The sequence below is a fragment of the Homarus americanus genome, unplaced genomic scaffold, assembly GCF_018991925.1.
Source record: "Homarus americanus isolate GMGI-L3 unplaced genomic scaffold, GMGI_Hamer_2.0 scaffold34507, whole genome shotgun sequence".
NCBI lineage: Eukaryota > Metazoa > Arthropoda > Malacostraca > Decapoda > Nephropidae > Homarus > Homarus americanus.
The window spans coordinates 373,803-386,106 of record NW_024722977.1 but is presented as its reverse complement, the minus strand read 5'-3'; the positions used below and the strand labels follow the sequence as shown (position 1 = coordinate 386,106).

General features: G+C 41.1%; 1 protein-coding gene across 1 annotated transcript in view; it reads right to left on the bottom strand.

The window, feature by feature from the left end:
• Positions 1-222: 222 nt before the first annotated feature.
• LOC121863189 (nephrin-like) overlaps positions 223-12,304 on the bottom strand; it is a 188,678-nt gene continuing 176,596 nt past the window's right edge. Inside the window, exons 12-15 of the mRNA XM_042361669.1 lie at positions 9,887-10,070; positions 8,608-8,877; positions 6,718-6,827; positions 223-1,638 (exon numbers count right to left, since the gene is read on the bottom strand). Coding sequence (XP_042217603.1) covers positions 1,138-1,638; positions 6,718-6,827; positions 8,608-8,877; positions 9,887-10,070 — 1,065 coding nt within the window. The 3' untranslated portion in view covers positions 223-1,137. The remainder of the gene's footprint in view (positions 1,639-6,717; positions 6,828-8,607; positions 8,878-9,886; positions 10,071-12,304) is intronic.

Here is a 12,304-nt window from a genome sequence, read left to right as displayed (position 1 = left end):
TAATAATACCTTAATTTGTTCTAGGCCACAATTTTTCTCTCACGAATACTTTCCATGAAGCATCACCACGTACCTCACACTCGAAGACTCGATATCAGAGGCGTCTTACGCACAAACTTCCCACTGATAAATGAATGGCGATAGAATTGCTATGTATATATTCACTGTTAACTGTTCACCTTTGCAATTGTCTCCTAATGTTCTAAGTAGAAAATATACGTGCAAGTATTTACATTTATTTTGAAACCAAAATACCATACACAATTTCTCTTGACACGACGAAATCCTGGGAGAAGTGCAAACATAGAGACCACGCCTCTTCTCTGCTGGTGACAAGGAGGGACAGGCCGCCCTTAGCTTCTCAGACGGAATCAAAGTCACACCTTCACAGAAACCCGCCTCTGTCTCCGTCATGTTCTGGACACCATGTTTTCTTTTTCATTGGATTATATAAACAAATACATATTGTACATTTAGACACTGAATTATATACAGTATTTATACAAGTGGCGCACAATGGAGGCGAATTAAGAGTCAGACTCGTGCCTACTGGATGCTGCCTCAGGTTCACTTTCACGCCGACTGCCCGCACCATCTACTGCCACTCACCTCTAAACATTGATTAGGAACAAAATGCAATGACATACCAAAAATACAGTAGATTCAGTGAGCTATTAGATTCACCACTGATAAAACATACAAAAAAAACATTGCAAACTGATTCGTATCGTCGATTGTATTGGTTGATAATGAGGGAAAACTTTTATATTTCACTATTAAACAAAGTGTGTAAGAAGTGGCGAAGAGCATGGAAAATAATAGCTTACTGCTTGTTCATACTGTTGTCAAAACACGGTATCATCTTAGTCAAATTTGGCCTTAGTATCCCTGCAACACTATTACCCTCACACTCGGAACTTCACTGGTGTTTTCACTTTCTAGGTCAGCCTGTGAGGGAGTCTGGCTCAGGTCCACACGAATACACATAAACATTTAGTTTGTCAGTAACCACAATGTAACTTTCCTGTCAGTCATCAGTAATGTCACAGGATGTTTCTATTAACATATGTCTGTGGATCTTGGAGCTCAGACCTTCAACTGACAAGAGTGAAAGTATGAAAGTGTTTTCACGCTTATTTACACAGCACTCTCGCTCGGCCTCCTGACCAAAGGAGTCCGCAAACTCATCCTAATGTCTCTAAATCCTGGCGGTGAGATGTTGACGTTGGTGGTGCTGATGCTGGTGACAAAGGTGTCCCTCCGGTGTGGTAGTGTGGCGTATAAGTTGGGGTTGGTGGTGGTAGTGGTGGTGGTGGTGGTGGTTCCCCCTCGCCTATGGTCTAACGTGGCATACAGATTGGGGTTACTGGCGTGGTGGTGGAAGTTGGGGTGTCCTCTCCTGTAGTCACGTGGCGTGTAGAAATTGACGGCGTCGTTGGAGGGGGCGGCGACGGCATGGGTGGGAGGGTTGATGCAGAGGCTCCTCCTGTGGTCTATGGTGGCATAGATGCAGGGCTCGCCAACTCCACCACCACCGCCAGCACCACCGCTGCTAACGGAATAGCCGGCACTCTGGTTCTCCAGAGGCAATGCTAACTCCACGTAGGTCACCTCACCGCCCGTTCCAGGCTGATTATGCTGAAGGAAGAGCATACAAGACATATTTGGGAAAGAAATCTCAAAGAATCTTATTTGTCATGCTAATGCTTAAGACTAATAACTTTCCGGATGTTTTTTGGCATATCACCAGTATACTAGAAGGTCAACTATACAATATATCACTATCAAGTTCTTAATATAGAGTCGAGCTCATCTCAACTTTCCGCACACAACTCGTCTACTCGCTACCTTCTACAGGACGTTCCTCGAGTACAGCTCTAAACTCTAAAACGCACCACAATGCCGCCACTGTTTATGATGCTAAAAATCTACTCAACTCAGGATCACAAATCTATGATACTTGTAATAATTATAAGTATCATAGATTCAAAAGGCGTAAGTGGATATTATTAATAATATCCACTTATGCCTTTTGAATGTTTTGCTCTGAGGAGTAAAATTAAGTCCGGCGTCGGCTGGTCAACACAACAGATATGAGCAAAGGTTCAGTCACATAGATTTTGGAAAGGATTATTACCTTTAAGTTTTCCCATTTATGTTCATCAAACTTTCAAATCTTACTATACGATTTTTACAAGATTATAAATAATATAATATAGTAACATGTGTAATGAATTTCAACGGTAAAGGAATACAAACGACCTTATGGTGACACTATATGCAAGGAAATTAGCTACGATGACCCACCCCCCCAAAAAAAAATAAAAATAAAAAGACAAAAACAACGATCCACAACTATAGAATTAAGAAAACTAAGTAAATAGAAATAAAAACAATTATCCTAAATTTCCTAAAGTGATTTAAAACCAGAAAGGTCATTACTTCACAATCAGCGACTCTGCCTGACCAACAGATGCAGGACGGATGTAAAAAAAAAAGTGTGTGTAAGATCAGTTAACGTCTTAAAACTCAAGGCAAGTATTTAATGGTTGGTGGAGAAGAAGATTAGGAATATATTGAGCAAAAATACCAATAAAAATAATAGCACGTTGTTATTGTTAGCTTTTGTTTTAGGTGCTTCAACTGCCATCGTTAATGAGTCTCTCTCTCTAATAAATAATACACAAATTGGAAGGACTATCCGTTTGAGTATAATGCTTGACATCCTTATTAAGTACAATGAGTCTTATATCTGAACACCTTTAGTACAATGACTTAACCTCCTTGAGTTTGATGCCCCCAATCATTATAAGACAACAACCTATTCTCTTGAGTAAGATGACATTGTATTGAAGGGGCTAAATCATCATCATATTCAATGGCTTATGGGGACATGTCGTCTTGGGGCTTAGTTACACGGGCATACCACACACATGTATAGTATAGTTGAGAAAATATAATAGAAAAATAATTAAAAGGCTGATTTAAACCTATGGCTGGAGAACGTGTTTGTATATAGACTCCCCTTAACTTATGGCTAATTTTATATCTAGAAAGATAGATATAAACACAAGGACAAAATCAGGAGAATACGACAAACTAACATCTCCAACCATCGTTTCAATTATTCTATCCGGCACCTGAACGAGGCTCGCTGTGAAAGATCATCGTGTGTCATTAGTATCTTGTTTTTTATTCATCTCAATTCGCCTTCTGATTGTTACCTGCAATTGGTTGAACAGCCACCAACATCAATCAATTTTCGACGTGTAAATGGTGGTGACCTTCAGAAATTGTCTAGCAAATAATTTTTTCTTACGTTTCGTGAAATTTTGATCACAAGTAGAAAATAACTTTCACTCCAGTCGTATACACAGGATATTCCTTTTCCAATTGCAGGCACGCTACTACTACTACTACTACTACTACTACTACTACTACTACTACTACTACTACCTTTGACGCATAAAATCACATTATATTATGGATTTTTAACTCTGGGTACATCTTAGAAAAGCTTTTGCGATTACTACGTTGTATTATTTAAAGATTTCTGAAGTGATTTCGACATTAACGTGTGAGTCCACCATGACCTCACCAAACCTGAAAAATATAATCACAGAATAAAAAAATCTTGTGATTTAGTTACAATTTATCAATCACCAAGATATGAGTAACGTCAAAACTGGTAAGTTATAAATTCACACAGCAGAAATATTTATTAGAATAACGAAATGAAATAGCTAGCCTTGTCTCGATAGCTTAATTATAAGTGTTTATAGGGGAGGGATGACCATTACTGAAAGCGTTACATTTAGAACATCAATGGCAACACGTCATTGACCCGTTATTGATATCTGCCGCCACCTAATTACTATGTGAAGTACACGAGTTAAGGACGTACACAGTCTCAGATGCATTACTCGCGCCAATTTAGTTAACATAACATGCTCGTCACTACCAGGCTCACTAAGCATCAAGGAGGCATCATCATAAAACAGTGCAATAAAAGTGGTATTACAAAGTGAACAGGATGATCATGCAAGCTGAGTTGGTGTCATGCAAAGATACCACGACTGTCAAGGCACCGTCATGCGTGTACATGTTGTCAAGACCTCACGAAAGTCATCTTTGCTTTAACGAAACAGTAGGTGAGTTTGGTCCTTCTGCTTCCGTGTTCTTGTCGAATACAGAGGCTCGTTAAGCATTTATGATTATCGTGTTTCTGTTGTGTGCAGAGCTGGGTAAGGGCCTCTGGAGATTCATGTATATATCATAAATGTCAGGGATGTCACAATAAATCAGGCACTGGGCTAAACACCACACTGGCACCTTGACTAACGCTCGCTTACTTCCGACTGATGTTTTCCCCTAACAAAAAAATTTCTTCTCATGTGGCAAGTGCTGATTAAGGTCTGTCTGTACCTTCTGAACTATTTGAGGATGTATGTACGTTTATGTGACTGCTTTAGTTAATGTAGATACTGATATAATAGTGACTGACTGTTTTGTGATGGAGAGTATGTGTAATATTTGTCCTTCAGAAGATGTATAACAGTTCGTCAATAGGTGAGGTGTGGCTTTATTTCACTGACTCGTTCATCTATTATGAGATCAATAATGACAAGTACTTTTAAAGACTTCAAATTTAAAGATAATTACTGTTTACTTTGGATCAGTTTACCATTTCAGATTTAAATTGAATAAAAATCCGAACTCATCAAATGTTCGATTATCACGCCATTAAACTACATATACAGAACACATCTGTAACTTGAACGTTGCTTAACATATCCAGTCTGGTGGTCCTCCGCCAAGTGGCCATGTTCAGAGTGGTGGCGAGTTATAAGCCTCTGACTTCATGTTCGGTCAATACTAGTCAGGAAATGTCAACCAGTGTTCAGCCAAGCTTGTGTTAGAGACCTGATATTTGTTCGAAACTCGAGGCTCACTGGCATGTAATTTCAACATTTGGTGGAATACAGATAAAGAGTGCAACCTGCCTCAGAGTCTGGACCTCTGATTCACCGTGTGTAACAAGGCAATGTGGCTGAGCACGAGACAAGACATGGAGCAGCTGAACGGAGCATTGTCTGATCCTGGGGGTACAACGGCACCTGTTGCGCGCGCGCACACACACACACACACACACACACACACATTCCCCACCCACCCAGTTTATCACTCCCATTTCCATGTGTGTGTGTATGTGTGTGTGTGTGTGTGTGTGCTATCTTTCTCTCTCAGTGCAGCATGCCAAAAGTATCCGTCCTTGCCAGACTAACCTTGTGGATAAAAATGTAATTAATTTTTTGAGCGCCAGACCCATTCTTGTGAGGCAGCGGCGTATATCTAGAGAGGTCGCCCCGGTGTGACTGTAAATCGATCTGGTCTTATAATATTCCACGATGATTCCAGTTGTGCTAGTATTGTTTTCCTTAAGTAGAGTGACGATACCCATCAAGAACAGTGTCTCTAGTGAGAGCAGGTTTTTCATTGGCCATAACTTAGTATGAATGAATAAAGGAGAAGAGACAAGAGTGGGTCTGTGCGGTGTAGGGTGTTAGTGGCTCAGGTGCTGCCGTCTGATACAGCTCTGGATGTGAGTGAGAAGTAATTGCCATAATTTTCCAATATTACGGAAAAACTGAATTTTGTTTGATCTAACTCTTAAATTATTCCCATATAACTCATCCCGAGGAAAACAAATGTATTTTGTACTTATCCAAATAAAAATTGGTGTCATATAGTCAACCGATAATTATGATGATTATTGAATGAAGTGAGAGTGTGACCTTATGTTTCTCCCTCACGCCCAGATGATGCCTTACACTGTACAGGTCATGCCAGGTGCTGTGCTGATAACAATATGTGCTTCATACCAAAGTAATTGTGTCTTCGTGATGGAGTGTGGGACTTAGCATACATTATAACGCTTCTCAGCTTGACTGTAAGTGTTGAGCTGAATCTGTATATATATATATATATATATATATATATATATATATATATATATATATATATATATATATATATATATATATATATATATATATATATATATATATATATATATATATATATATATATATATATATATATATATATATATATATATATATATATTATATAAATGTAATTTGTTTCCTGTTATAAAGGAATGTCAAGCTTCATCACTTTATATAATATTGTGCCATACAAAACTTATAATATATAGTACAGTTTTTAGGTGTGTTTTGCAATCAAAGAATTTTCATGAATGAAAAGTGGTAGTGATTATGTATGACAATTTTACTGACTCAGAAGTTTGAGGATAATAATAATGGTGTTAACAGAGCAAGAGAGAGAGAGAACTAACCTCTCCATCAGACATAACTGCGTGCCTCCAACACAAAATATGATAAAGGAATATTTATTTCAAGTTTAGTTTCATCAGCGATGTTACATAAATGTGAAAATATTTTCCATCAGTAGATCATAAGCACACTCTGTTTAATGTCACATATACTTAAACTATGTGTGTGTGGTAGTTTACTATATAACGAGGTCAAGTAGGGAGCTAAACACAGCGAGCGAAGGTTTATAGCTTAAAAATGACATTGAATATAAGAAGAGACATTGTGCAGGGAGGGTTAGGTGCTCTAGGGAGGGTTAACAAAGGCAGGTGACCCGGTATTGACGACACCTAGTTAACGACCACCTGGTTGTAGTGCTCACCTGTAGCGGCATGGCTCGAACCGTGGGCATCACCTCGAAGGCCTGACCGAACTGTGGCTGACCCGTGTCCTCTCGCTCTATCGTCTCGTAGTGTGGATATGACATCAGGTCTGTCGTGGGAGAGTGAAGAAATAACTGGTTCAATGTTTTAAATACAATGGAAGTATGGTGGAATGATGGTGATGATGGTGACAGTGAAGTGATGGTGATGATGGTGACAGTGAAGCGATGGTGATGATGGTGACAGTGAAGCGATGGTGATGATGGTGACAGTGATGGTGGAGTGATGGTGATGATGGTGACAGTGATGGTGGAGTGATGGTGATGGTGACAGTGATGGTGGAGTGATGGTGATGATGGTGACAGTGATGGTAGAGTGATGGTGATGATGGTGACAGTGATGGTGGAGTGATGGTGATGATGGTGACAGTGATGGTGGAGTGATGGTGATGATGGTGACAGTGATGGTGATGATGGTGACAGTGATGGTGAAAATGGTGAGTTCTCTGGAGAGTATGTATATGAAACACTTTAGTATTGAAGAGGAGTTATGGATCGGTGAACTCCCTGCCAGTAATGTCATGTTGTGGAGGAGGAAGGAGTTATGGCCGCCATTCTCTTAGTAATGGGGAAGAGATGGAGTACGAATCATTTACTCCTTAAATACCTATTATTGAGGAGAGGAGAGTTATGGTATTTGTCACCAACATACTCGTAGGGAGTCTTAACTATGTAGTGTCACTGAGAGAGAGAGAGAGAGAGAGAGAGAGCAACAAACGATGGTCATGAGGAAGAAAAGTGAGGCAAGAAATATCTGTCTGGTGGAAATATCGGAGCTTCAGGAAAAATGAGTACTATTTATTTCGAATTTCTAAATTATTTCATTATGGAATTTAATCCCTTGAGGATATTTTCTTAGTCATTTGAAGCGCTTAAATGTTCCCTTGAGGAGTTAGCATCATAATGGAAGGGTTAAAGCGCGATAGGGATACTTTGTAGCATCGGCTTTAGGAACAAGATAAAGAAGACGGAGGTTTGTTTACTTAAAAGACACAAATATTTGCTTATCTTAAACTGTGTATATAGTTCATCAAAATACTTTCAAATAACCATCAATTTCTGACGGACAACTAATATTCCATAAAAATAAATAGTGAGTGACTAAGATACCCAAGTATGACATAATAATAATGATAATTTTAATGAAGACTTAAATGTTTAAAGAAAGAAGCAAACGATAAGGTAAGAAGGTTAGACACGTCTTGTCACCTCCCCTTGACAGTGAAGTATAACGAGTCATGATAAGAACAGGGGATATTATCAGGGCAGTCAGCACGAGGCGTCTTGGTGAGTGCAGAGGCGGGGGCAGGAGATAGTGAAATGCGGCGCGTCAATACCGTAGACTTTTGCTGTAGCGACCATCAGGGTAAAGTTTATGATTAGCCACTTTTGAGACGGTTTGAACACAGTTAGAATATTGTTGTCTAGATAATATATGAACAAACTCTCGGTATAATTGCATTGAGGAGCCTGTACTTATTCTTCGTTTTCTTCTCTCAAGAAAAAAATTAATGTCATTTCAGAGAATCTAAATCTCGAGTCACTATTAACTAAAGTAGTCAGGAGCAACACGCAGTCCCTTTAACATCAAATTCCATAAACCTTCCCTCCTCTCCATCTAAATTTTCTAACTTGTCTGCCATTTGGGTCACCGAATCACACAAACTTGTTCTACGTGATACTTAATTCCCCCAACTCACCAGCTCTCTGGTACTGAATACCACAAACTTGTCCTTGATGCTACCTAATCACTCTCCTAATTCATTGATCCTATGCGTCTTCCAATCCCAATTATATTAATCTTACGTGAAAACATATCCGTCAACTCACCAGCCTTATGTGGTATTAGATCGGGGTCATTATCCTCGACGTCCCCGGCACTGGTACCCTCCTTCACCCTCGCCCTCAAGACCCCGACGCTCAAGGGCTTGTTCTCTAGCTCGCCCTTGAACTGGTCACCTGAGGCACCATCCTCCTGGCTCGACTGTGGTTTCCGGAACTTGAAGACGATGATGATGACGATGACGACCAGAAAGATGACAAGGACGACCCCGATGACGATGCCCAAGAAAGGAGTGAACTCTAGCAGCGCGGGAGGACCTGTGAACGACGGCGTGAAGAGGAGAAGAATGAAGAGTGAGACTGATAACGGGAGTAAAGTAGGAGGAATAAACGAGAATGTCTGGAAATATAATAACTACTGTATATAGACAATGACGAAATATTGAAATAAGGAAAATTTATAAACATTTCATAAGCAAAAGATATAAAAAAATGCACGAAGACAGAACAGAATGATAACCCAACAATAAACAAACAAATTTGCAAGGAAGCGTAATGGAAACAGATAAACATTACAAATAAAAAATAATTAAAAAAAAATAAAAAATATATCACAAAGAGAAGGGATAATATCACAAACGTTAAATAGTATTCTCATGGGGACGCTATAAACAAACAAATGGATCATACAGGTAATATACAAGTGCAGAGACTAATATTCCAATTATACATCAAAGGGAAATACTGCCACTAACAAGTACTTAAGTCTCAAAGTTTACGATAGTTGCTAATAAAGAGACGAAGAACGACTGTGTCTTTACGGTAACGTTAATAATGGAATGTTAATGTAGAATAATAACAATATAGTAACTCTTGACAATAAACGGTCTTGCATGTGACAGCTTCTACTTTACTGTGACCGCATAAATAGGTTCAAAGTTCAGCAACACCTTGGCTCTGTGTGTGTGTGTCTTGAACTACATCAGTCTATAAAAAAAAAATGTCTTGGCAAGGAAATTATATCCTTTGGGTTTCTCAGTTAGTTTGGATTAAAATTTTTCTCTTGTCGCTAAGAGTTTTGTCCCTTAATAAGTTTATGCTCCAAAGTTTCTCATTTAGGGATCCCTTTACGTGAGGCACTTTCAAGAACCTCTTATGTTGAAAAGTTACAAGATTAGCGACCCTTTACCTGTGTTACTTAAGGTTATGAGTTACATATTAAACGAACCCTTACCTGTGGTTACTTAAGCTAATGGGCTACATGATAAACGAATCTGTGCGTTACTTAAGTTTAACGATCCTTTACCTGTGCATTACTTTAATTTACCTGTACGCTTCTCAGCCACTTTGAGGGTAAAGGTTTCAAGCTGGGCCGCGTCACTCCTGCCCTTGGAGTTGGCGGCGTAGGTGACCATGAGGAAGGCGAGGCCGGGCCGTAGCGCCGTCAGGAGAAACAGCGGCTCCCCAGACGATATGTTGCGGTGTAGCGTTCCTGTCGTCGAGTCGTACACCTGAGGAGACACGACCACACAGTAGAACACGTAGTGAGGATAATGGAGGAGGGAAGTGTGAGGAGAGTGTATAAGAGTGAAGTAAAAGAGGAAAGTGTGATGGTGGAGGAGGGAAGTGTGAGGAGAGTGAATAAGAGTGAAATAAAAGGGAGTAGGGTGACGGGAAGGAAGCCATCTGCCTAGACGGTAAAAGTAGAGGGTTTTATAACGGAACCCTAGGACGCATGGGGGCGTGAGTGGAATGAACAAGAGCTGTTTGGAGTCGTGGCAGGTGGTGAGGCGTTTGACAGACACATAGATACAAAGCTCCAGGATTATTATTCTCTCTGTCAACTTATATTCATAAATTAAGGCTCCCTGTAACATTGATCTCTCACCCTTCATAACACAGCGTAGACGGCATATGTCAAAGTCAATCTGTGTAACAAGCTGGAATTTGTCTGCATAATTCATTATGTTAATGAGTCATAGCGCGTACAGGGACTGCCGGACAAAAACAAGCCTCCACCCAGCGCCTCATCCTGGGTGTAGAGCGGGAGATACTGGTCGACAGGACGCCTACTTGCTTGATTAACTAATTCCAACAGCGTTAAATACCAGTTAAAACACATAAAACACATTAATTAACTTATATATGTTTAGCTATATGATCAAGTAATGCCAAGACCGACAAAAAGTTTAAAAGTAGTAATTTATTTATATAATATATTATCGACTAAATAAAACAAACAGGTGTAAAAATTGCTCAATACACGACTGTATTTCTTAACATAATTGTTTAGGTGACGTCATCATCATTCAAACATAAAAATAAAAGAAGGTGAATAAATACGACAGGCTACACTCAAGCTGTGTACTGTACTCGGTCATTTCACGATTTTATAGTCATTTCGCAAATTCATATAGCCTATAACCTTTAGTCATTTCATGAAATGACCTGAAACAGGGCACTACTATTACACAACTCGACGGATGAAAATTTCAGGCATATTAGGTTAGATTAGGTTAGGTTTTAGTTGCTAGGATTTCGTGAAATGACTGAATACACAACTTGACTAACGTAATATATAACTTAAAATACTTACACACAATCATATGATTCCATCATTAAGAAATATGGGTAAAAAAAGATTAATAGACGTATATACTTTAACACAAGTGGTCAATCCCGTAAAAAATGATCCCAATTTTGCCAGGAAAATGTAAAAGGAACTGAATGGTTACATATACCTTAATAAACTTACTCACATAATACAGTGATTCCACCAGCGATGGAATAGAGATCAGGAGTAATTACACACGTGGCAAAAAACATAAAATAACGAGAAACGGGAGGAAGCGGCGTCAGATTGTTTCCCTGCACGGCGAGGGAGGGCCAGGCGCCGCGGGGCTCTGGACGCTGTACAAAAAAACACAGCGGGTGATGGATTAATTCTATTACTCTTTTTATTCACTACACGAGTGAAGCCGCGGATTATAAGTGAAGGGACGAGGGGTGTATGTGAAGGGGTGAAGGTGGTGGGGTGAAGGTGGTGGGGTGAAGGGGTGTAGGTGGTGGGGTAAAGGTGGTGGGGTGAAGGGGTGTGGTGGTGGGCAGGGTGGTGGGGTGAAGGTGGGGTGGTGAAGGGGGGTGTAGGTGGTGGGGTGTAGGTGGTGGGGGTGTAGGTGGTGGGGTGTAGGTGGTGGGGTGAAGGCAGGGGTGTAGGGGGGTGAAGGGGCAGGTGGTGGGGGGTGGTGGGGTGGGGTGTAGGTGGTGGGGTGGGCAGTGTGGTGGGGTGAAGGTGGGTAGGGTGGTGAAGGGGCAGGTGGTGGGGGCAAAGGTGGTGGGTGAAAGGTGCAGGTGGGTGAGGGTGTAGGTGGTGGGGGTGAAGGTAGGGGGTGAAGGTGGGGGCAGGGCAGTAGGGGTGGGGGTGGTGGGGTGAAGGGGCAGTAGGCAGGGGTGAAGGGGTGTAGGTGGTGGGGTGAAGGTGGGGGTGAAGGGCAGGTAGGGGAAGGGTGTAGGTGGTGGGGTGAAGGGGCAGGTGGTGGGGTGAAGGGGTGCAGGGTGGTGTAGGTGGTGGGGGTGAAGGGGGTGGTGGGTGGTGGGGTGGGTGAAGGGGTGGTGGGTGAAGGCAGGTGGTGGGGTGAAGTGGTGCAGGTGGTGGGGTGAAGGGGCAGGTGGTGGGTGCAGGGGGTGGTGGGGTGAAGTGGGTAGGTGGGGGTGTAGGTGGGGTGAAGGTGCAGGTGGTGGGGTG